This window comes from Arvicanthis niloticus, chromosome 5 (assembly GCF_011762505.2).
Source record: "Arvicanthis niloticus isolate mArvNil1 chromosome 5, mArvNil1.pat.X, whole genome shotgun sequence".
Taxonomy (NCBI): domain Eukaryota; kingdom Metazoa; phylum Chordata; class Mammalia; order Rodentia; family Muridae; genus Arvicanthis; species Arvicanthis niloticus.
Genome location: NC_047662.1, coordinates 43,970,192 through 43,996,481, shown reverse-complemented (window position 1 = coordinate 43,996,481; position 26,290 = coordinate 43,970,192). Strand labels below are relative to the sequence as shown.

The 26,290-nt window shown below is 43.0% G+C and overlaps 1 protein-coding gene across 1 annotated transcript in view; it reads left to right on the top strand.

Annotated features, from left to right (window-relative positions):
• Usp24 (ubiquitin specific peptidase 24) overlaps nucleotides 1-25,369 on the top strand; it is a 129,329-nt gene extending 103,960 nt beyond the window's left edge. Inside the window, exons 56-68 of the mRNA XM_034502115.2 lie at nucleotides 2,448-2,544; nucleotides 4,770-4,886; nucleotides 5,271-5,363; nucleotides 6,716-6,818; nucleotides 8,540-8,661; nucleotides 9,760-9,873; nucleotides 12,653-12,718; nucleotides 14,614-14,680; nucleotides 15,915-15,993; nucleotides 19,426-19,501; nucleotides 20,796-20,882; nucleotides 21,206-21,316; nucleotides 22,839-25,369. Coding sequence (XP_034358006.1) covers nucleotides 2,448-2,544; nucleotides 4,770-4,886; nucleotides 5,271-5,363; nucleotides 6,716-6,818; nucleotides 8,540-8,661; nucleotides 9,760-9,873; nucleotides 12,653-12,718; nucleotides 14,614-14,680; nucleotides 15,915-15,993; nucleotides 19,426-19,501; nucleotides 20,796-20,882; nucleotides 21,206-21,316; nucleotides 22,839-22,901 — 1,195 coding nt within the window. The 3' untranslated portion in view covers nucleotides 22,902-25,369. The remainder of the gene's footprint in view (nucleotides 1-2,447; nucleotides 2,545-4,769; nucleotides 4,887-5,270; nucleotides 5,364-6,715; nucleotides 6,819-8,539; nucleotides 8,662-9,759; nucleotides 9,874-12,652; nucleotides 12,719-14,613; nucleotides 14,681-15,914; nucleotides 15,994-19,425; nucleotides 19,502-20,795; nucleotides 20,883-21,205; nucleotides 21,317-22,838) is intronic.
• The last annotated feature ends 921 nt before the right edge of the window (nucleotides 25,370-26,290 follow it).

Sequence of the window (26,290 nt, the reverse complement as noted above, 5' to 3'; positions counted from 1 at the left end):
GCATTCAGCTCATGAAGAGAGACCTAATAAACATTTCTCAGAAGAGTTACATGCCTGCCCCTTTAAAATCTGCAGTAAAGATAACCTTTTACCCAATTTTCTAATTCAATTTGAAAATATTTTCCCATAGGTCCCCCTAGCACCATTTCAAAGAATGATTACACATTTGGAAAATATTTAGAAAATACTTCATTTATCACCTTATACGAAGACAGGCTTGATTTTGACTGTCTCTTGAGAAATTGTCTTCCTTTGGTAGTAGTTCTTAGTATTCCTGATACCAAGCATCCCAGTGGATCACCTGATCTTTTTTATAAGATCTAGTTACTTTTAATTGTCGTGGGTTGATATGTTTTAAGAAATTAGTAACAGCTGCTGGAGAGATGGCTCAGCAGTTAAGAGCATTTGTTACCCTTGCAAAGAACCTGTGCTCTGGTCTCAGCACTCACGTGACCGCTCATAACCATCTGTGACTTCATCTCCATTTCCAAAGACACGTGTGTGTGTGTGTGTGTGTGTGGTGTACTTTAGTGTAGGCAAAACATTTATACACATAAAAATAAATAAAAATCTTTCTTAAAATCTAAGAAAAATAATTTTTAATCTAATTCTTTCTCTGGAACCTCCAGGCACTTGCTCACTCGCGCGCTTTCTCTCTCTCTCTCTCTCTCTCTCTCTTTCTCTCACTCACTTTATTTGTCTATGTAGGATGTGTGTACTTATGTATATATGCTTAGCTGACTGCCCTTGCATATGGAGGTCAGAAGATATGTTCAGGAGTGGAGCCACTCATGTTTTTTGAAACACAGGGTCTCATTGGTGTGTGGATTCATCTGTCATCACCTTGTATTCCAGCACTGTGCATTACCATGCCTTTTAAAAAAAAAAAAAAATGGATTCTGGGGATTGAACTCATGTTTTCAGGACTTTACTGAGCTATGTCTCCAGCCCATAGAGCCCTAAAGATCCTTTATCATTGCTCTAATTAAAATGTGTCTTCACTAGCACATATCACACACACAAAGTCAGAGAGGGAACATGGTGAACATGCCTTCTCTTAAATGCTTGGGACCAGATTATTTTGGAAATTCTTGAATTGAAGGATATTTGCATTTTTAGAGATGTGTCTCAGGATGGAACACAAATGGAAACATTTATTCCCTTTTGTTTTATTATCTAAGCATACACATAATCTGGAGATAATTCTATACAATATTGTTCATCTTTTGTATGCTAAACAGTATCATGGCTTAGAATTTTCCAAGAGTGACATCATATTGTCATCCAAAGATCTTAGATTTTACTGCATTTTAGAGTGAGGGTAGGTAGTCAACCTGTACAAATATTTCTCTAACTGAAGCATAAAGGTAACAGTAGCCTCTTTCATAGCAACACCCCATACTGCTTCTTTCTTTATACAGGTTTTTAATGTAGGTTTTCTGGGGGTTGTAATAGTGAATGTTCTCAAGTTGACTTAAAGTGTAAACCACTAACACAAAGGATTCTTTACATCCTTTAGGAACATCTTATAAGACACTTACAGACAGACATAGAGCTGGACAGAAGGATCCTGCAGTGCCTTCTCGTACTGTCCTAGTTGTCCCCATGAATGGAGTTGGCTTTTCCTTGTGATCTAAAGCTCCTTTCAGACACAGAACTCACTAGCATTTCTCAGCATCTGCCTCTGTCACATAAAGGAGTTTGGCTTTTCCAGCATAAGCACCTTATCATTTTCAAACCAAACAAAATTAAGAATTCCTTCATATCTTCTTACACCCCACTCAGACTTCCCCCCAAATACCTTAGAAATGTCACCTTGCACAATGCTTATACAGACCCAGGTCCTACAGAGTCCACACATGAGCTTCCGTGTGTGTGTCTTATGGATCCTAACCTTTGGTACTGGCATCCTCTGCCCTCCCCACAATGTTTGTGCAGATCTAGGTTCTACAGAGTCCACGTGTGGGCTTTGCTATGTATGTCTCTTATGAATGTTAACCTTCAATACTTGCATCCCCAAGTGTCCCCTTCTTTGTCTTTGTCTTGCTTTCATTCTGGAGGAGACTGGCCACTTGCCTACTAGATATACCCCCTATTCTAGATCTACTTTCATTCTTTAGTGTTACCCTAGGAAATACCCAGTATTCCTCAAGAGTTCATGCATCCAGTTAAGTCCTACTGCAAATGTTGTGTGGGTGTTTCTTGTCCTTAAAGCATTTGAGTTACCACTTAGAATCTTAGTGAACTTTCTGTCTGGTTCCCAAATCTCATTTACAGCATATGGAGTGACCTGGGGAAGCCCAGGTACCTGTGAGCCTAGAAACGCTCGGGATGCTTGGCTAGTACCTCTGAGTCATTTCACGCCGTGCTGCTATAGGTGCAGGTGTGTAGAGCAGGTTCGGGTTACACACTTGTGCCTTTTTCTATCATGTTTCTCTTCATTTTAGGGTTTTCTTGTTGGAGTGCAGTGTGAGAGAAGTACGAGTTGCTGTGGCCACCATCCTGGAGAAGACCTTAGACAGTGCCTTGTTTTATCAGGATAAGGTCAGTCTCACTTGTAAACTTGATGTATCCTGTTTTTATCAGATGTTCTCAGTTGTACATAATAAGAAAGATGACCTAGAACTGGTGTCTGGACTGGTGTTTTTGCCACATGGTTTGTTCACACGCACACACATACATACACACACACACACTTTCTGATACATACTAGGATAGAAGGCATTCTTGTCCATCCCTCCTTATGTTCCAGATACCAGGATAGACTGAAAGAGTTCAGTTCTGCTTTTGTCTGCTTTAAGAGTTTTCTTCTAGATCCCTAACCAGTCTTTTCTCGAGAACTTGTGTTAGACTCTGTGAGCTGAGACTAATCGGCATGTAGACACTTCTGATCTAGACATTTTGAGTCACCCTTAGCTCTTTCTGTTTCCTCAAAAGCTGTTTGCCTGATTTGACTGGGCAGGCAAACCAGAGCCATTCATCCCAGGCAGGGCAGTTCCTTCAGCCTCCAGCCTTCCTTGAGCTTTGTTTCTTCTTCCTAACCCTGATCTCTACACTATACCTTCAGAATCCTGAATCAGCATACACACAATAAAACAAACTATGGTGTTTATTCCCAAAGGTTTTAAGCCTTGGGGAAATATGTGGTGTACATTCTCAGTCTGGTTGTTCAGTCTGTTACTAAATCTTCTCAAGTACAGCAGTTACTCCCAAGTTTGCTGTTTCAAACAGCTGATACTTCATGGAAAACTTTGAAAAACAATAGTTTCAGGATAAATTGGCCTCTTAGAAATATTGACTCCAGGCATTTTGTGCATCAATGATTATAGGAATGACTGCTTCAAATTCAGATGCTGACTTTGTTATACAACCTTGAAGGAGGATGGTCCAGATCTAGTTAGAGTCTGGGCACCCAAGCACTTACTGGAACTGGTACTACCTGATCCAGCAAGCACTATTAGACCAGACAAGTTCAGGAGTGTTGCTCCACCAGAGGAACAGGAAGCAAGGAACAGCAAGTCAAATATGCTCTCAGAAAGATCCTGGAAGTTCTCCTGTCAGTTCCAGAGTCATTAGACTTATGTACACTGTAAAGCAGTAGTTTTCCATTACCGTAGCAGCAGAACTTCTCATCAAGCAAGACCACACCTGGTGCAGGCCACGGGAGCTGCTCAGAGAGCTTGAGTACCATTGTTCCGAGAGACTCTATAGGAGCTGTCTCAGGGGTCTCAAGTGCTTACCTAGTCGTCTTACTCTCCTTCTTCCACTGTGTAGTCCAAAGAGAAAAGGCAGGCTTAACTGAGTCTCCTGTAGATAGGGATCAGGATCCGGGACATCACCAGCCTTTTAAAGACAGAAGGGCAGGTAGTAGAAGAGAAGGAGTAGGGTGTAAGCATGGAAACCACTTCCTGAAGTCAGTTCTATTCGATATCCAGCTGATGTATTTTTGTGTTTGTTTTCCCCATAATGGAAATTATACCTCTTGGCACCCACTATATACTGTCCTTTGAAAATGAAGTGCTATGTAAGTGCTAACTTGTATTATTTATAATGGGTGTGACAGGCAGATGGGGTATTCCAGAAGTCTATGAATACCACCTTCAAAGGAGTGAACAAATAAGAGTAGTGAGCCTGGTCTTAATGCTTGGATAACAAATGAATTTCTAGAGAGTTGTCCAAAACCAGTTGGGGTGGGAGGGAAAGCAGAAGCACTGTCATACCAAAATGGTTTCTAAACAAATAAAATATTTTTCAAAGCTTTCCATGAGGCGTCAGCGGGCTTTCAAGTAAGTTCCTAGTTGAGTCGGTATTGCCGTGTCATCTGTCAGGCTGTTGCTCTCCATTTGCTCCATTGGCTTGGTTTCTAGCCCTTCTGCCTGTGTCTGTGTTTTATTCTCTGCATCTGTGACTGTGAAGAAACAGCCTAGTGGAGGGAGGGATTCAGAATCCATCTCCCCTTGGTACCCACCTCTCTGTAAGACAGAGAAATTGGCTCGGGAGAACATGTGACAACTGGGCCAGTAGGAGCGTGACCTGGACTCTGGTACCTAGGAAGTAGCACTAGCCACTCTCTTAGTTCTACAGTACTGTCACTCCTGGAAGGTAAAAGGACAACTCTGTTCTGCTCTCCAAAGCATAAATCCATCTAAATCTGAGACTGGATTGTATCAATTTCCCTTTGTTCTTACGGTGGTTTACTTCAAATTAACCCTGTGATAGTGTGTCTTGTCTTCTTTTTCTTTATATGATCTCCTTTTTCTTCTCACCAGTTAAAAAGCCTTCATCAGTTACTGGAAGTCCTGCTTGCTCTTTTGGATAAAGATGTCCCAGAAAATTGTAAAAACTGTGCTCAGTATTTTTCTCTATTCAACACTTTTGTACAAAAGGTAAATACTGTTTTCCTAATACAGAAGATTTATAATCTAAAACTTCTTTCATATATAGAAAAATGTTAGATTTTATTCTGTATAGTTCTATGGTTTCATTGGTATTTCTAATTAAATCCAAATTAATGGATAATTTTACTTGTAAGAATTCTGATACAAGTATGTGTAGTTTCTGACAGCAGTGGAAGGCAATGGCGGTGGTTTTGCCATCGGCAGGCAGTGGAAGGCTCAGGAGTCTTTAACTAAACATTAACAAGTACTTATTACACACAAGTTACAGCAATTAGCTTGGTGATTTCTCAAAACTTCTCATCTGACTGTAGTTTTAAAACAACTTTTTATCTGGCTGGGAATATAATTTGTCATTCTACTGCCTTGTGACAGCAAGGTATTAGGGCTGGAGACCTTCTTCTGCGGCACTCGGCACTGCGACACATGATCAGCTTCCTCCTTGGGGTCAGTCGACAGAACAGTCAGGTAAGGAGTGTTTTCCTCTTCTCAGTGAGATGCTGTTGGCTTTCATTTTATAGATGGTAAATGTTTTACTTCATTTAGTTCTGGGTGTTAATATATGTAGGCTAGAGTTTGGAGATCATTAGAAGAGGAACTTCAAGTGGCCTCGGAGTCCTCTCCTTTCTTCCCTGGGGCTGTGTGTTTTGTTTTGTTTTGTTTTGTTTTGTTTTGTTTTGTTTTTTGGAATTCATCTGTGAAGCTGAACTGTTAAAACTGAACTATACTGCAGTTTAATGTTCTCAGTCAAATGATAGGAACATATTAGTTCCCATAGCATTAAGGTAGATGGTGTGTGTGTGTGTGTGTGTGTGTGTGTGTGTGTGTGTGTGTGTTGTGTCCATACATGGCCTGGCCTGCTAGAAATCCTTATATAGCTCTATTTTTCTCATCCATGTATTTCTTTTGATAGACTTTTAAATGCCTAAAATGCTAGAATCCAATAATGGTAAATAGATGCTTCTTCTGTAGCAGGCACCTGGTCATTCTGTGGTGGAACAGTCTGGATGCACACCGCAGTGTTCCTCCCATTCTCCAGGAAGGATTTCAGCTTAAGCGTAGCTGTGCTAAGTAACTTACACAAGTTACTTATACAGGTGTTCGTGAACTGGATCTAGGCCCAGCTCTAAGGATTTCCGAGTCTGGGCCTTTTCACGGTGTGCTGCGCTTTGCAGGGCAGACTGGGCACTGACACTCCTAAGCTCCTCAGCCCTGTCACATCATCCTGCTGTTGTCACTCTTAAGTAGAAAAAGCACAGTACTGCCACCATAGTGGCTGTTGGTTTTGACTATGCTGGAGTTTGTAGTACTTCTGACTCTTCACACAGACTGAGGACTGACTTAAATTCACTATATTTGCACTGCACATGCAGTCAATATTATCTTGCATTTGTGGGAAATGCTACTTTTTAAATGTTTTCATTTTTAAATATTTCACTTTGTCCTTAGACCTACAGAGTGGGCAGAGCAGGTAGATTGTCTCTGCCATTACATGAAGCACTTTTAGGGAGCATGTGCCCATTTATACAAGGCACTGGAGGTGCCACAGGGCCAGGCTTCCTATCCTCCAGGTTCATGGTTTCCCATTGCACCGAGGCTCTGGAAAATTGCCCAACCTATACTGTATACTTGGTTTTAGAATCTGAGTTAATGTTTTCTTTCTGGGGAGAAACGCTTTGAAGATGCATTTAGACCAGTGACTTTATATGTTGACCTCTTCCACTGTGGGCATCAAGAGATGCTGTGATTTAGTAACTCACCGGCTAGTGCACCCTTTCCCACCCAGAACAGAAGCATGTTTTCATTTTTTCTATTGACAGATCCGCCGATGGAGTTCTGCACAAGCCCGGGAGTTTGGGAATCTCCACAACACTGTTGCCTTGCTGGTCTTGCATACAGATGTCTCTTCGCAGAGGAATGTTGGTAAGTTTGACCATACCTTCCCACATCAGAAGCGTGAGAAGAGGGTTTCATCTTAGGAACTGAATGAATAGCATTTGTTTCTCAAATGACTATTGATGTTTGGAGAGTGCTTAAAGTCTTGTTTTTTTCCAATTAATGCTAAACCTCACCTTATTCAACCTAGTTTATTGATAACAGCAGAAGATAAATTAATCATTGATTTGAAGCAGAAAGAAAAAAGATTATTTTAAAGTACTCTAGAATTAACGACTAATTCAGAGTTCATTTATCACCATAATGTAACAACTTACGTAGTAGGAAACTAGCCAAGGTATGCGCTATTGTCCCTTAGTTGTGTGGACCTGACCAAGCCACCTCACCTTTCTGATCCTTCATACAAAATGAAAATAGTTTAAAAATAACTTCTAGGTATTGTAAAGATTAATTAGAGAAAATACCAAAGTGCTCTGTGAAAGCAAAGGTGATTCAAATATAAATTAGTGAAATCTTTTTTAATATGTTAGAATTGGAGATTTTTCCTGTTGTCACCCACCAATGGCACAGTCACAGATACACTTTTGTGCTATATAATTATTCAGTATCCTAATTATACATGTGTACTGTGTATACAGTCCCTAGGGTTTGTCCCAACAGTCACACAATAGTACTACAAAGCACTATATGAGTGTCTTCTGTGTACTCTACTTTTTCATGGTGCTTGTATTTGCTGTGCTCATTCCCCACAGCAAACTGGCAAGATGCTGTCCCCTTCTGTAGATGAGCAAACATAAAGACACAGGTTCCCAGCTGTAAGTGATAGACTTCCACATGCGGTGCTAATGTGTATAGTAAAATCTAAAGGCAGGAAATAAGAAGAATTCCACAGTCATCATTCCAGCTGAAAGATACTTTAAAACTATGTAAAGGGACATTAAAGGACACGCGAATATAGTCCTAGTTTGCTTTCTGTTGCTGTGATAAACACCACCTTACAGGGAGGGGGAAGTTTATTTGGCTTACAAGTTATAGTCCATCATCAGGGGAACCCAAGGCTGGCACTCAAGGCAGGAGCTTGAAACAAACCAGCAGAGGAACACTGCTTACTGGATTGCTCCCTTCAACTTGCCTAGCCATCTCTCTTACACACCCCAGGTCCACCTGCCTAGGGATGGGTTGCTCCTGGTAGGATGGGCCCTACTGCATAAATTAGCAATTAAGAAAGCATCTTGCAGGCTAATGTGATTCCGGCAATTATTTACTTGAGATTCTTCTCTCAGGTGTCCCTTGGTTAGTGTCAAGTTGACAGCTAAGACAAACTCTGACGCATGGTATGAATATAGCTTGCTTTCTACACCCGAGTTGCTCATCTCAAAAATTAAAAGTGTCTTGTCTGAGTTCAGACAGTTTTACAACAAAAAAATGCAAGTGTGTTCTCATGTCTCTAGACTCAGCCCTGCTATGTGGTCTTTTGCAAACAATTGTTTAGAGAACAGTGACTTGTTCAGTGTCTCTTTGGTAGCAGCTTTAGCTACTTTTTCATAGCTATTGCTGAGGTGAGCTTTGAAGAAAATAGGATTTTGTCTCCGTAGCTCATTGGTCCAGTAGACTGAAGGATCGAGTTGTAAGAATGTAGCAATAGTGTGTGCAGACCTAAGGGGTTTGCCCTTTGGTGGACATGTTTCGTGGAACATTTCCATGTGAGACAGGTTGTATTTGTGTTTTGTTTCTTGGGTCTCCTAAAGCTCCTGGAATATTTAAACAACGACCACCTATTAGTGTTGCTCCTTCGAGCCCTCTGCTGCCCCTCCATGAGGAAGTAGAAGCCTTACTGTTCTTGTCTGAAGGGAAACCTTATCTGTTAGAGGTATGTAATTGCTGTGCTGAAGCCATTTTCTTATGTTATTTTCCCCATTTGAGTGAAATCCTTTGTTGGTATATTTTTCAAGTTTCTTTGGTGAAAAGAAATATTGTTAGGAGAAGATATGTTTATTCTCATCTTTAATGTTTTTGAAACATTAAAGATGAGGCCTTGAATGGTAGAGCACTTACCCAGCGTGTTCTGTGTCCAGCACTGTATGAATGTATACATAGATGGATGGCTGAATGGATAGATGGGTAAATTTGTTAAGTGGGCATTATTCATCTTCTTCAACCAAGAACCTACCCCTAAGGCCCCAGAGAAGGTGAGTGACAGTTCATATGTAAAGTACTTCATTATTAAAAGATTTTGTCCCTGGTCTGTCTCTCCCTGGTTCTAAAACACTGCAGCCTAGAAGCATGTGTGTGTGAACCTTAGAAATGTGGTTGTGTTGGGAGGGGAAGCCCTTGGTCCTGTGAAGGCATAGGGGAATGCTAGGGTGGTGAGGCAGGAGTGGATGGGTGGGTGGGGGAGCACCCTCATAGAAACAGGGGAGGGAGGATGGGATAATGGGTTTGCAGAAGGGAAACCAGGAAGGGGGATAACATTTATAGCATTTGAAATGTAAATAAATAAGATAACCAATAAAAAAAAAATGAAGAAAAAAAAAAAAAAAAAAACAAACCTGGTTGTGGGCAGTTGCCATACCTGCACAGGGCATACACTGTGCCTATCTTCAGCCAGCTCTCCTTCCACCAGAGCTACTTTCCTATGGATTCTTCCAGAACCTGATGCTATGTGGAAAAGAGTTTGTGAGCAACATATTTTTTTAAGTTTAACTTTATTTTCCTGTCATCAGTCATTAATCTCTCATGAGAATGCTTGCATTTGAATATTGGTGAAGATGACTCTTTAGGGAATAAAAGTACATGTTTGTAGAGATCTGTATAAATGACAGGTAGACTGAGTTACCCTGAAATCCATCCTTAGACCTCAAACAAACAAACAAAAAACCCAGAACAGTGTTAGTGGGTCTTCCTGTCTGACCCTGCAGTGGAAGCAGCCGACTGCTACTGTGCTAAGTTCACTCCCGTGTCCCCCCAGGTCATGTTCGCTCTGCGAGAGCTGACCGGCTCCCTCCTGGCCCTCATGGAGATGGTGGTGTACTGCTGCTTCTGCAATGAGCGCTTTTCCTTCACCACGCTGCACTTCATTAAGGTACACCTTCAGTCAGGCCTGGCAGTAGCTGCTGGCATTCTGTGAAGTCCCTTGGAGAACATTCTCTTGCTCTCAGACAGTATGGATAACTTTTTTTGTAATTATAAAAATAGTATTGTGTTTATTTTTAAAGAATTAAGAATTCCTAACTCCACTATCTAATGATGACCACCAGGAGAATTCTTTTAATTTACCCTCTGTTGTGTCCTTTTATTTTCTGTCTTTGTATTTTCCTATAATTGGGAGTTTATTGACTGTATAGTTCCGTCTTTGTTCACTTGGTGTTGTAATTTCTTGTACTTCATCCCTTCCTGTTCTAGAATTCACTTAGCCCTTTCCTAGTGGTGAGCATTTGTATATGGTTCAATTGTAACTAGTTAAGAATAATACTTTAATGATATTAATGCTGTAATGGCCATTATTAGGTGAAATTGTTTAACAGTTGTAATTTTTTTTACTTGCAGTATCTTAAAAATCAACAGTAGGATTTTCTGTGCTCTAGAGTAGTGATAAGATTAATTATAGAGCACTAATCAGTAATCATTACTACCTCACCTCTGTATCTACTAAACAGAAAAACTATGCCAAATGTGCTACATTTAACTTGCTTACTTGTCATGTAGTCCTGTGGGATAGAAGTGGTTTGCAGTACATAAAACTGGGACAGAGTAAGGAGAGGCACACACTTAGCAGTGCTAGTAGGGCCTGGAGACTGAGAGTGTGGCTGTGGCCCAGTACTTGCCACAGTGCTCACTGCCTTCCTAGGTGTTACTGGAAAAGCGTTTTAAGTGTGCACATCCTTTTCCTTGCTTTTCAATCTTTACATAATTATATGGTTTTGACTCTCTTGGTGAAAAAAATGTAAGTACACAAATAGTCAAAGTCTACTGTGACAGGGACTGCTAGTCATTCATAGTCCCCTTCCCATGCTGCCCTAAGGAGTAAGCTTGTCACATAGGCAGTTTCCTTCCCAGTTGTTTATATGAAATTCACACTGTATGTACTAGTTTCTACCCACAGAAGTTCTTTTGTATAGTAGAATTTCACACTCCCGTGTTCATAATTGGTACATTAGTGTTAACAAGAGTAGGTACTCAGTGGGATACACCCTGTAGCTCTTAGGCAGGATGTTGTGTCCTCCTCAGAGATGAAGTCCTCTGCTTACTCACTACATTGACTGTGGGCCCAAGCAGCCTCCTCCCCACAAAGCAGAAGAAATAGGACTTGACTTCAAAACTTGATAATCCATGCAGCACTAGGCAAGGTGTTTTATTAGTGCCATCCTTGCCACCTCAGAAGTGTCAGATAAGATGCAGTATTCTTTCTCAACTCACTTTTGCACAGAAGATGGGTTAGGACCAGAGATCGGTCCCCAGCACCTACATCAGGTAGTTTGTAACTGCCTGTACTCCAGCTCAGTGGACTTTTCAGTGTCTCCTTATAGTCTCTGGATACCTGCACACACATGTGCATACATACACATAAGTAAAAATAAAATTTCAGATGTTTAGAAGGGTTTCATAAACCTTGTTTTCTTAGTGGATTTTTCTGTTTCATACACTGCCTTTTTAATATACTTCACATAAAGCTTACCTCAGAGTTTTTAATTTGCATTTTCTTTGATACCAGCATCTTTAGAGAGCAGAGTGTGGACACAGCTGTGTATAGTTAAGCATAGTGTTGGTAGTGACTTAGTGTGGACATAGCTGTGTGAGTATGGGCCTGTTAGTGACTTAGTGTGGACATAGCTGTGTAAGTATGGGCCTGTTAGTGACTTAGTGTGGATGTAGCTGTGTGAGTATGGGCCTGTTAGTGACTTAGTATGGACATAGCTGTGTGAGTATGGGCCTGTTAGTGACTTAGTGTGGACATAGCTGTGTAAGTATGGGCCTGTTAGTGACTTAGTATGGACATAGCTGTGTGAGTATGGGCCTGTTAGTGACTTAGTGTGGATGTAGCTGTGTGAGTATGGGCCTGTTAGTGACTTAGTATGGACATAGCTGTGTGAGTATGGGCCTGTTAGTGACTTAGTGTGGATGTAGCTGTGTGAGTATGGGCCTGTTAGTGACTTAGTATGGACATAGCTGTGTGAGTATGGGCCTGTTAGTGACTTAGTGTGGATGTAGCTGTGTGAGTATGGGCCTGTTAGTGACTTAGTGTGGACGTAGCTGTGTGAGTATGGGCCTGTTAGTGACTTAGTGTGGACATAGCTGTGTGAGTATGGGCCTGTTAGTGACTTAGTATGGACATAGCTGTATGAGTATGGGCCTGTTAGTGACTTAGTATGGACATAGCTGTGTGAGTATGGGCCTGTTAGTGACTTAGTGTGGATGTAGCTGTGTGAGTACGGGCCTGTTAGTGACTTAGTGTGGACATAGCTGTGTGAGTATGGGCCTGTTAGTGACTTAGTGTGGACATAGCTGTGTGAGTATGGGCCTGTTAGTGACTTAGTATGGACATAGCTGTATGAGTATGGGCCTGTTAGTGACTTAGTATGGACATAGCTGTGTGAGTATGGCTATCCGTGCCTTAGAATCCTCCCTTTCCCTTTCTCGCTCACTTTTCTCAATAACATAGCAAAGTATCATGGAATACTGGGCTGAGACTGCCTTCATGGCTTATTTGCTCTCAAATAAGGATTTGGGGGAATTGAGCCCCCAAGGGAAGCGTTGCCTTACCCAGTGTCAGGCAAACGGTGGCAGAACTAGAGCTGGATTTCAGAGTAGTGCTCTCCACTGAAAGTTACCCCAGAGTTTATCCTTTCACAACCTTTTTTCAGAACCAGCTAGAAACTGCTCCGCCCCATGAGTTAAAGAATACATTCCAGCTACTGCATGAGATACTGGTAAGTCTCACGTTGTCTACTGACCCACTTGCATTTGCGTGTTTACTACTTAGCATGTGTTTTTAAACCACTAGTTCCTTACTGAGTTTAGTTCAGTTTGCCTGCACTTACTGACTTTTCTTCATAACGATCATGGTACTTGCACTGTTGACTGAGAGAGGAGCAGCAATGCAAGTCTACCTGCTTGGAGCCTTCAGGATCTTGAGGAAGCCAGGCAAAACCACAGGCAATTATACTACAGAAATCAGAGGGATAATGGAGGACAGTTAACCTTTGTCGAGGCCTCAGTTGTGTGCCCACTATGCTTAACCCTAGGGACATTACTCAGGAGTCAGCTGCTGGGTTTGCGTGTTTGATATTGTTGGTCATACCCTTTCCATTATAACAGAGAACCTCTGTGGATTTCAGTGCTGTGACTGCAGAGTATAACCAAGGGTGGAGTTTGGGGGAGGAGTTGAGGGAGAGGGTAATGACCTAGGCAGGTTACAGAAGGCTTCTGCTGCCAGTGTCCAGGACACCAGCTTCTTCCTATAGGGCACAGGGTATGTTCAGCCAATACATATGACTGTGAAGTGATCTAGCCGTGTAAGTTCTATTTCTGGCAAACAGCAGTCATCAAGATAAATAGCCATGTGCTTCCTCGGCCTCCAGTTCCCCTTAACTCCTTATTTACTGACAGCTCAGGAAGAGCTCTTTGCTCTTCTCTGTTGTCTCCTAGCCTCTGTCTTCAGTGCTGGTGGGCCATGCAAATGGTTTAAGCAGGAAAGTGAAATGCCTCGGTCGCATAGCAAAAGCCTTTGGCAATTGATTTTTTGTTTGTTTTGGATTGGGTTTTTTGGATTGGGTTTTTGGTTGGTTGGTTGATTGGTCGGTTGGTTGTGTGTGTGTGTGTGTGTGTGTGTGTGTGTGTGTGTGTGTTCATTTGCTTGTTTTGGAGGGGGTTGTAATCTTTATTTTTATTTATTTTTTACTTATTTGCTTTACGTCCTGCTCACTGCCCACCTCCCAGTCACCCCCTCCCACAGTTCTTGCCCCATACCCCCTACTCTTCTCCTCTGAATGGGTGGGGCCCCCCCTTAGTATCCCTCTTGGCAATTGTTTTGAAGGAACAACTAAAGCAAGCAAGGTTGGCCATTGGGAGAACAGGAGTGCAGGAGCCTGGCAAGAAAAAGAGACAGAGAGTAGAAGGCCAGCAATGGGCAGATCAGTCAGAAAAGAACTAAGAGAATTTGGTTTGGAATGAACTGGTGAGAGAGACTAGTCAAGGGTCTCTGAGGAAAGAGATTGTGTCCCATTAAAAACCTAGTGCTTAATAATTGACCTTGGCTCAGAAGAGGCATTGAAATGGCTTAAACTATAAGTATACATCATGGAAAATACATGATAGGTGCCATCTACTAAAAGCCTGTCTTTCTGATCTTTTTCTTCTTTTTGACTCCAGACCGGTTTATAAACTTTGGGAAATGATACACAGTTATGTATCATTGAACTGGGCAGCAACAGACCCAAGCAGTGGGCTACAGTATGTAGCATTAAGTGCTAATAACTAGACATGTAGGAGGAGCTATCCAACAATAATCCTTAAGCACATTTTTGCTAAATAAACTAAAAATGAACTTGTGTCCTATGACCACAAAACATTTGTCCTCACAGCATGCAGGAAACTATGGAAACAGTAGTTAGAAACACACATATAGGAGATGAATAGATCCTTAATAATGTTACATTTGGGGTTTGAATTAGGGATGTGTTTGAGATGCATGGCCGTGGCACAGCATCCCTTAGTATTGAGCTTTGTGGTAGAAACTAACTTCTTGAGTAGAACTGTGAGGAAACAGCAGGGACTCATGCACAGGCTGTGTGTCACTTGCTCCCTCTCTCTCCTTCCTCTCCAGGTCATTGAAGACCCCATACAAGTAGAACGCGTCAAATTCGTATTTGAGACGGAAAACGGATTACTAGGCAAGTATGCCAGCGTAGGAGCAAGTGCCTGCCATGAAAAGTGCAGATAAGTAAGCTCTGTCCCAGTGGGTGTGGCCCTCTGCTCGCCATGACTTCCTTCCATCAGTGGCTGACTGCTCCATTAGAAGTCTTGTTCTTGACCCTGGGGTTCCTCATCCTGACCAGGAGACTGTCCTACTCGGTATGGTGTAAACTGGGGTTCTTTCCCAGTTCAGGGAAGGTTTGAGAATGCTATAAAGTTTTCTACAAGCTAAAGGAGACTTTCTGATAACAGAAATCTTTTCCTTCCTTAACAGCCATGGAAAGAAAAACTAATACCTTGAACTTACAGTACTGTCAGATATACGAAGTGCGATTGTCTTTTGACCCCCATGTCCATTGTCTACCATGTTCTGTGTCTGGGCATTCTTTTGTAGAAGTCTGATTTAGATCACATAAGATCATGTCACTAGTGGTATAGCTGTCCTCTTATGTAAGTTTCCCCCTGATTGTTTACAACAATGCCCTCAGCTGCCAAACAATTCTCAGAATATATCCCCATTCTTAAGCAGCACATGGTAGGCAGCGTTAAGAGGAACCTAAGAACCACCTTTTATTATAGAAAGGAGCTACAGGCTCAAGGTTTCCAAGCCCCAGTTTGGAGCAGTGCACCCTAATCATAGCTATCAGCCCTACTAAGTCCTCTGCAACATAAAAGCATAAGCACATGGCACGCAACAATAAGTATTATAGCCGGGCGGTGGTGGCGCACGCCTTTAATCCCAGCACTTGGGAGGCAGAGGCAGGCGGATTTCTGAGTTCGAGGCCAGCCTGGTCTACAGAGTGAGTTCCAGGACAGCCAGGGCTACACAGAGAAACCCTGTCTTGAAAAACAAACAAACAAACAAACAAAAAAAAACAATAAGTATTATTTGTTCTTAAGTTGCTAAAATAGAAGATGGGAAATATTAAATAGAACTAGTATCATAAGTTTTGCATGATCAAATGATAAATAGTTGTAACTGCTGCTGTCTGGGTAGTAGTGCGTGGGAGGTCTGTAGTTCTTTCAGTTCTAAGAAGTCAAGCTGCTACTACGCCTGTTTTTAAACATAGTAAAACACTAGAATCTGGTTGGTTCTATGGAATCAAGTCATTGTTCCCTACCCAGTTACCTAACTTATTTCCAGAGCAAGAACAGTCACTCTCACCTGAATCCGTCCAGGGCCGCCTTATTAAAGTGTCTTCTCTCCTCCAGCATTGATGCACCACAGTAATCATGTGGACAGCAGTCGTTGCTACCAGTGTGTCAAATTTCTTGTCACTCTTGCTCAAAAGTAAGTACAAACTAAAAACACAGGAATTGGGTTTGACCTTGGGAACTACCTTGTTTTGAAACCTGCAAGAAGCTGACTGATTTGGGAGCATGCTTGCTTGAAATCTACAGGAATGTGTTCAGATTGTTTTCCCAAAGCAACTGAAGGAGGAATGTTAGAAAAGTAACAGATGTCCCAGAATTTCAAAGAGGAGAAAGGGTGGCCTTATGGTAGAAGGGCAGGAACCTCGGGAACAACAGCTGGTGTACTTTCCTGAAGTCCCTTTCATAAACCAGTAGCTCCTTTGCCCTGAAAGTTCCCAATTTGAAAGCAGTCTCTCAGGAGATAAAATCTTGTCACCTACATCAGTCAAGCACTTATACAGAGCCGAGACAACATACCAGGTGCTTACTTGTGCTGCCTCATCTACTCTTCACAACAGTTGGGGCTGCGAATGTCAAATCACAGGTGCTTTGAGTGGCATGCCCATATCCTTGAACTTTCTAACATGACACAGTATGCGGAGCATATCACCTGAGACCTTGTTACATTACAGTCCATGCAGTGCAGCAGTGTTTACCTCTTCTTTGTTTATAGGAGAAAACCAATTCCTACCAGTTGTTTCCAGGCCTACACATGTGTACCATGGCTTATAGTCAAGAATATAAATTTTTAAAGAAAATTTGCACTGGTCACCATCCATCCCTAGAACCTTTCATCTTCCAAACCTAAAACTCTGAACCCTAATGATACTAGGTCCCCATTGCCTTCTTCCTTGAGTGTCGGGAGCCATCTTGACAAGTGGCCTTCCTGGAGGTGGCCCACTGTTTTGTTTATGGTCTGCAGTGGGTGAGCTCAATGGCAAGGTCCCAAAGCAACTTCATCTCAGGATTGCTTCTTGCAGCTGATATTCCTTCCCTGTCGTTATTAAGGTAATATAATAGTCCCTGGATATTAGCCCACCCTATTGATCAGATTTCAGGAAGATCATCATAAAGATGAACTTTCATGAATTAATGCTGTTTAGATGAATTAATGATTCTAAAATTCCTAATTTGATTCAAATAACTTTAGGAAGAAACTTTTAAGAAATGGTTTTAGTTGCTTTGCTTGGAAGATGAAACAGAATGAGAACCAAGAATTGAATGTGCCCATTCCTCATAATAGTAAGAAAAGACTGCATAAAAAGAAATAAAATGAGCTTTCATAATCAGACTAAAAGGAGAAATAGACTTGGGACAATTTTGTGTTTAAGGAAAAACATTTAGGTCCAAGAATAAAGTCACAGGTGTGCACTATGATAAGACAGGCTATATAAATGCTGTTGCCTTGAACTTACAGTGAGCTTGCAGTATGAAACACTGATTTGAATTTGTTGTCAGCATCCTTCTGTGACTCCCACTTTATGTAACATTTTATCTCTGAGGTAATTTTCTAAAGAACTTTTTGTCTAAGAAGGTATAAAAAGGCCAGAGAAAAGCAACAAAGTTGGTTGGATGGTTTGGCTTGGGGAGCTCTGCCCCATCCAGCCATCCAAATGTATATGTCTGTCTGTATGTACGTGTGTAGGTATATGCGTGTATGTACACGTGCATGAATACTTGTGGAGTATATGAGACAGATGGTTGGCCCAGCAAAAACATTAATGTGTAAATGAGAATGTGAATGTAAATGTGGGTGTGAATATATATGTTTCTGTGCATATTTCCCTGGGTAAAAGAGTTTTTTTAAAATTCTTTTCTTTCTTTCCTCTGGTTCACAAAGAGTTAACCAGCCTAGCCAGAGAGACTTCTGGCTACCTGGCTGGAGAAGGAAGTAATAGCAATAAATTCTTTACTTAATCCCACCCTGCTAGGCAATAGGTATTAATTGCTAGCCATAGGGTTTTTAACCATAGAATAAGCAAGAAAGTTTTTAGGATTTTTTTTAGAAGCCATCAGCAAGCATTTGGTGTAGTTAGAGAGCTAGAAGGCCGGGGGTAGGGGGAGGTTTGGAGGGAAGCTACCTCCTTGTCCAATGCTGTGCCCCACTTCAAGCCATTCCAGGCCGGGCTAGCTTCTGGCACATGAGCCACTGGCAACCACTCTAATTTCTGGCTCATGAATTTGACCACACTGGGTATCTCATGACTAGCCTGCTTGACTTAGTGCAGTATCTTCAAGGTTTGTCCACGGTTGCTCTGGTATAGCAGAACTCCCTTCCTTTTGAAGGCTGCTACTGTGTTTATGCCACATTTTGTGTGTCATTCCTTAGTTGATATTGGGACATACAGTGGTGCTGCTCTAACCCTGCGTAGTCCACAGTCAAATAGTCGGTGACTATATTGTGGCTATCTCTGTCTGGCCTTAGCCACCTTTTTCCTCCCAGGTTGTAGGCAGATAAATTGCCATTCTTGGACTTGTGTCATTTGTTGGCCTTAATCTTTTGTGCTTGAACTTCCTAACCCGAGAATTAGGGCTTGCTTGAAATGTTTTTCCTAGAGGGCATAGTACTCTGGCCACAGAAGGTGTCACCCCACCACAATTGTGGGTTCCTTGATTATACCTGATGTCAAGATGGGCATCTCTGAGTAATGCTAGGACCCATGGCATATGCCCTGCCAGCAGCTGCACAGCTGCCTGTCCCGTGTCCTCACACAGCTGTCTACACACGTCAGTAGCAAGATCATCTTCAGTGCTGTCTGCACATATGAAGGCTAGCTCTGTGAATAGGGGAAGGAAAGGGGCGGGGGGGGGGGGGGGAGAGCTGCTCCCAGCAGGCTTTAAGCGTTAGTCTCCAGAATTAAATCAAAAGATTATTCATTAAATATATTGGGTTTCTTCAGTTCCCCAGCTCTCAATTTTAGCAGGACTGTTGATAACTTAGAGATAGTGAGACTAGGCATGGTATTGCCTTTGCTGCCTTTTGGAGTTCAAGTGGATGTTAGTCTTACCTGTCCAAACATGAAGGGTAAATTTAGTTTTAGTAAAAGTAGCATACACTGGGCTGGAGAGATAACTTAGCAGTTAAGAGCACTGACTGCTCTTCCAGAGATCCTGAGTTCAATTCCCAGCAACCACATGATGACCCACAGCCATCTGTTTTGAAGACATTTTTTGTTTGTTTGTTTTTTGTTTTTCAACAGGGTTTCTCTGTCTAGCCCCGGCTGTCCCAGAACTCACTCTGTAGACCAGGGTGGCCTCGAACTCAGAAATCTGCCTGCCTCTGCCTCCCAAGTGCTGGGATTAAAGGCTTGTGCCACCACTGCCCGGTGCTCACAGCCATCTGTAATGGTATCCAATAGCCTCTTCTGGTGTCTGAAGATAGCGACAGTGTACTCACATAAAATAAATAAATCTTTAAAAAAAAAAAAAAAAAAAAAAAGTAGCGTACATGTTTCAAAATGGAGCACTGTGGTTGAACAAGAATATTTTCCAAAAAGCATTTGACTAATGATAACCTCCTTGATCTCAGGTGTCCTGCTGCCAAAGAGTACTTCAAGGAGAATTCCCACCACTGGAGTTGGGCTGTGCAGTGGTTACAAAAGAAGGTAGTAGAAGTCTGAATGTTCCTGCTCTGTGACATAGGAATGCAAAACAATACACCTGACCTGGAAAAGGATTTTTCCCTAAACTTAACTTGTAGAATGACCTCAAACTATTTTCAGATGTCAAATATTTATTTTTTAGATATTATTATTATTAATTGTGTGTGTATGTATGTGCATGTGAATGTTAGTGCCTATGGAGGCCAGAGGTATCAGATCCCCTGGAGCTGGAGTTAGAGGCATTTATAAGCTGCCTGACATGTGCTAGAAATCAAACTTGGGTCCTTTGTAAGTGGAATATGTGCTCGTAACCACCGAGCTATCTCTAGCTCTTCAAACATTTCTCTAGTCGATACAGACATACATGTTTTAAAGCTGTGTTTTAGTATGGTAATGCCCCATCCCCACACCTCATGGGGCTGTGTTCTTTTTTCTTAAGATTTTATTTATTTATGTTTTTTGTGTGAGTATACACACACACTTGTAAGTGCCCACGGAGTCCAGAAGAGGGTGTCACATCCTCTGGACCTAGAAGTGTTGGGATTCAAGTTCACGTCCTTTGCAAGAGCAGCAGGTGCTCATAAGTACTGAGCCATCATCTCTCCAGCCCGGAGGGTTGTGCTCTGAGCGGATGTACCCCCACGTGAATGAGAGTACTGAATGTAAATATGCTATGTTTGGTTGTTTTAGATATATACACCTATGATAAAGTTTAGTTTAGATATTAGGCACAGTAAGATATTAACAACAGTAATGATATGATGGGGACAAAATACACTAGAAAAATGATAGTGAGGGTCTGTAGTAAGAGGCTCTTGTACTGTTCTATACTTGTGACAGGAAGAGATGTGGAGTGTGAGCAGCCACATGGCTATTGGAGTTGAGATTGTCATCAGTGGAGAGAGCTCAGAGACAGTAGCATCTATATGTCTACTATAGGGATAGATCCATGGCTGGACAAGTGCTAATGTCTGAAGCAGGACAGAGTTGGACAGTGCAGGGCTTCATCACAACACTCAGACTGGACTGGCGCCCAATTTAAAACCTAAGAATGATTTGGTTTTTGAATTCTCCTTTTAATATATTTGAACCATGGTTGTTCACAAGTACCGTCTGTCTTAACTTTGAAGATGAAAGGTTATAGGCAGGTACTCACTGAGAAGCGGTGTTTCCTGTGGGAAGTTAGCAGACAGTGTTCCGTGATAACTGAGGTGGTGGACGCTACTCTCTGGTATGTGAGATAGGAACTGTGCACTTGGGGGCTTACTTGTCACCTCTGCCTGGCCTTTGTCTCCAGATGTCAGAGCATTATTGGACTCCACAGAGCAATGTCTCTAATGAAACTTCAACTGGAAAAACCTTTCAGCGAACTATCTCAGCTCAGGTGAGACGTGTCTGATCTAGCATACCTTTAAAACCCTTGTGCCAGGTTCTTAGGAACCACAGCTCAGAGAAAAGAGGGAAGGGCAGGAAATGGGGTACAGAAGCAGCCATTGGGTTTTATATAGAAGACAGGGAGCTAGTGTCATCAGACACAATGCGAACAGATCAGCCAGAGAAAAGAGCCGCTGCTTGTTGGTCAGTGGGGTCTTGGAGGGCCAAGGGGTTATGAGGTGCTTTGTTGCTGAGGTGCCACCAGAGATCACTAAAGAGTAGTTGCTGCTCAGGAAAAGCCCCTAACTTGTCTTCTTGTGTTTGACTCTGCAGGACACATTAGCATATGCCACAGCTTTGTTGAATGAAAAAGAGCAATCAGGAAGCAGCAATGGGTCAGAGAGCAGTCCTGCCAATGAGAATGGAGAGAGACACTTACAGCAGGTATCTCTGGGCCTGCCTTTGGCTGAAAGGGCAACATTTGCTCCTAAACAGTCCAGAGGTCAAGAAACAAAGACCTTGCTCTAGACAGTTGGTATAAAGATAGGCCAGCTCAGCCCTCTGGTTCTGTGGGCTGAGAAGCTGGGGCTGTACACTTACATAGCTGAGCAGTGCCAAGAGGGAAATGAAACCAGGACTCTCAGGCGTCTGCAGCCAGCATGCAGAGGGCCTGTACACTTACTGCTGTCTGTTTTTCCATTCTGCCCAGTTGCTGAAAACCTCTGTTGCTTTTCCCCAGTCTGCCTAGAAATGTGGACTTGAAAGTTCCATGCAGCTTGAAGGATACCTACTTTTTAGGGGGGTCTTCAAATCCTTCAAGATTAGTTTCACAAAAGAAAGAAAGGGGTAAAGTTTGGTTGTCCATGATTGTGGGAAAGGGGAAAGAGAATCAAATGCATGCTCTGTGGGCCGTGTCTCCCCTGGCCCACTGAGCACAGAGGCAGCCAGCCACCCACCTGTGAGTGATGCTGCTGCGGCTGTAGCTGGAGATGCTGCTTCCCATAAAACTTGCTTTTCTCATCCTCACCACCTCAATGGCAGCTATTCGTCTCGCTTTACGGATGGCTGGGGGCCAAAGTTTGCAATGTGAAATAACGTAAGCTGGTTCCCAGCAATTGACCTCACCGCTGCCCTTAGTCATCTGGAAAATGGCCTTTACCTCCCATCCTGAACTCTGTTCTGCTGACCTTTCTAGAGATGTTTCCTCACAGTTAGTTCTCTTCCATTGTAAAAAACAGTCAGCCCCTGCCCCAGTCATCTTCAGCCTCACCCTCTCCTCCTGTCACCCCATAGTTGGGATGGCAAGTGGCCTGTGTTTCTCAGGTCTTACCCTAGCTACCAGCAACAACAGGAAGTACTACTGGCCTTTCATAGCAGTTCACTCTGGGCTTCCTCCTCCCCTCCTGACTGACTGTTCCTCTCAGTCTCCTTGGTAGCTACTCTGCACACCTCCATGCTACAGCCAGCCTCCTGGCTTCCATTCCATCCACCACTGCAGCTCTGAGCTCCAGGGTAAACTTGCTTTCTCTTGGCTTGCTTAGTTTGCCCAGCTCCTCACTTCCCTACCAAAGCTGGTGCTTCCTTGGCGTCCCACACCCCATATGTAACACCCTTGTGTACTGGGCCAACCCCAGACCTCTTACTTTACATCCACCCATTTATTCTCTCATCCTAAGCTTTGTGCTCTCTGTGAGAATTCCCTGCTTATACTATGTATGTCACATTCTGAAACTTTGCAGTGTCTTCCTTTGCCACTGCAGGATCCTCCATGTATGAAGCTTGACTTGACCCCATAGACCCCTGGCCATGAGTTGCCAGGAGGAGGGATAGGCAGGATTAATAGGCCTTCCCAACAGGCAGGATGAAGTTGCTCAGTGATGGACTTAGATTTCAGAACACAAGGAAGAAGGCAGTGTGGGAAACTGACTTCAGTTGTAAGAATCTTAACTTCCTTTCTTTGCCACAGGGTTCGGAGTCTCCCATGATGATTGGTGAACTAAGAAGTGACCTTGATGATGTTGATCCTTAGAGCAGTGTGCCCAGATAGGATGCTCAGCACCTTCTGGGAAACCAGAATCTCATCTTTGAAGGCCTTAAAAGCCTTGAGTGGGAGCCAGGAGTGTGATGAGGACCGTGTGCTCCAGAGGAGAGACAGCTCTGGCCGTTAGAAGGCTGGGAGCGGTTGGGAGAATTCTGGAATGTGGACCAGCTATCCCAGCATCTACATGTGCACTGACACATGATTTTAGGAAACAAATCTGGTGGCAAACTTGTGATCCATGGACATAGGAGAGTGAGGACAAGGGATAAATCTGTGACTCTGTGACACATGGAGAAGAAATGTGAGGGAAAATTATTAATCTGCAGTAACATTGAATAGGAATATTCAATTTAGAATGATGTGAAGATATGTGGTAAAATTCTTTCTGTTGTAAAATAGTAATGAACCCGGTTTACATAGGCCTTCATATTTAATATGTCTCCTCTATACAGAATCTCTGGTATCCGGTGAAAGCCCTCAGCATGGTCTCAGACCTTGATGACATGCTTCCAGGATCAGAAACTGGCATTGTTAAGCTCTTTGAGGTATTTTCTGGTCCAAAATTGAAAAGAGCAATAAATTTAAAACAAAACAAAAAGCTTTGTTCTCTGGAAGAATAGGGTGTGTTCTCTGACATCAGTCACTAAAGTCTGATGCGTTGTTCCCAAAATAAAATTTAAAACAACAAAATTAAAAGCACTTTATAAGTTTATTGAGTTTGACTTCATAAAACCATCCTTTTAATGCTTGGAGACATATTGAATAAACTAGTCTTAAGTCATGTGATCTGCAATCATTTGTTTTGCTTAAACATAATTTCTGTGGCCCTTGTGTTGATTGTATATTGAGTTAAATACCAAGGCTGGGAGCTGCTGCTTTGTGAGATTCTTCAAAATTTTACTGCACAGAAAGAATTCAAGACTTGTTTCTCCTTTTTGTGATTAATATTGAAAAGGCAAGATTTAAAATGTACTTTCTCTGAAGTAACGAGGAAATAGAGACCATCCATTTAGTTGTACTTACCAGCATGGCGTCTCTCTTGTTTCAGGCTGGGGTTACACAGCCATTTCCTGTGTTGTGGACATTTTGTATCTTCAGTTGTTCAGTGTCAGCCTTGTTTCATCTTTAGTTCTGCCTTATTTTCCACTTGCCATGCACAGAACTTGGGGAGCCTCTGGAAGTGCCAGGCTGCCACTGTCAGCTAGATTTGCCAAGTCAAAGAGGCACAGCCAGCCCCTAAGTGCCTTTTTGATTGCTTTTGCATTGTGAGGACACTCAGCAGGCAGGTAGCAGTCCCTGCTGTGTGCTTCAGGGACCCTTCATCTCACTGTAGATGTTCCGCGCAACCAGCTTCAGTTGTGGGTTCTGTAGCCTACCACAGGCCAGAGCCAGCTTTGGTCAAACTCACAAAGATGCATGGGACGGCATGTAAGCAGAGTTGTGTCCTCAGGAAACAGCCAGGCAAGTGGCAGATCTGGTCTGATTCTAGTGTTCTTACAATGTTTGTAAGTGAGTGTCTAAAGTGGATTCCAAACACCTGAACACCCAGCCCATTGTTTCCCTTCCCAGTTCACCATCTCTTCACACCCATGCTTGCAGGAAGATTGCAGCATTGAAATGCTGGCCATGATACATAGAGGAATATCATTGCCAGCAACTGCACTCAGGAGCCCGAATTCAGGAGTGAAATTGCCACTTCTAGTCAGTCCCTTATTTCCTATGGAAACGACGCCTTCTGCCCCTGCGCCTGCTGTCCTCACATAAAGCTGAATCAGGAGTGCCGGCACTGTTCACTTTGGTCCATCTTCTTCCCTTGTTGCTGCAGTGAGCATCCCTCCACATTATCAGGAACCACTTGATTTCCAACAGCTTCAGTCCACTAACCTTCTGAGGACTTTTTTAAACGTAGTACCACAAAGTGACAATTAGGGCAGGCCTGCCTTGAAAGAATTGTCATTTTTACTGCCAATTTTTGGATGAAGATGTTTTTATAATCTTTTACAGTGGTCTGCAATCAAGCAGGAATTGCACAATTGACTCAATGCTGTGTGTTCTCAAGAAGCTCCTCAGTCCAGGCTGACCTCAGGACTGCCATCTTGCCCCTAAGGCATCCTGGGACAGACAGATGAGCCTCCCACAGGCAGCTTGCCTGTAGCTCCCCTGGTGGCCGCTCATGGTCACCAACAGCTATTAGTTGTAAGACCTGGAGCCTGAGCCACCAGACTCACCTGGCTTGCCCCACCCTCCCTGCTAGCACCAAGGCGTGTACAGCATCTTTTGAGCTTGCAACAAGCAGACTGGAATTTTCCTCTGCTACCTCTTGTGTACAAAATCTTGTTTATAAAATTTTGAAAGGAAGTAGGAACTAGGAAAGACTCTGGATTCTGAATTTGGTTCATGTGTGGTGGAGTTCTTAGCTTCTAAGAGTATAAAATAAATTTTTCAAAAATGTAGAACTGGAGTCTCACAGACATTTTTCTCCAAATGTTAGACTGGGGCTATGGGGGACACTGGGGAGCAGCAGAGACACACCTGGTCCCTTCCTGGTGCACTTGGACTGACAGTGTGGGACCACAATGCAGTCAGGCTGTGTGTCTTCCCAGCCTTCTCTGATCTAGGATCTCTGTGTACCACTTGGGCAGGGCCAGCAATCTTGGGCTCAGGGCCTGTAGCCTCAGCTTTCAAAGACTAAATGTCTTGCACTAGTCAGTCACTGCTGGTGGCCTGTGTTGTTCACATGGGTACCGCCCCCTTTACTGCATCTTCCCCTCCCTGTAGGGCAAGCCCTCCCTGCACATTCTACATACGGCATCTGACCAACCAGTGGCTGGCCACTGCCATCGAGGGGGCAGGCAGAGGTCTCAACGGAGCTGAAAGCACGGTGCCAGTGGCTCTGGTGACTGCCAGTGTTGTGTCATTTGAGCCGTTAACATCTGTCAGTTCTGTTGCTTTTCACACATGACACCAATGTACAGAAAGCCATTTGAAGACTTGGTGGATCTGATGTGTATACTGTATAGAGGTAGACCATGCTTAAGACAGTGACACCAAGGGGTCCCACACTGGGATATTTGCACATTGCACACTGGAAAGAGATCTGAGAGCATGCTTCATTTCAAATCAGGGCCAACTATAGACTGCTTGCAGAAACACCCCCAGACTCATGAACGAGTGAGTCCATAAACACTGTTGAACCCTCACCAGAAGGATGGCAGAAGTATTGGGAGCTGGGAGTACTGGTAGGCATGAGCCCCAAGTCTGAGATGCTGGAGGGAGGGAGGCCAGGAGAAAACACCAGCACTCTGAGGTATCAGGAGGCTACAGAACAGTCACTGCGTTCCTAGAATGGGCCCGCTGCAGGCCTGTGCACCTGGGAA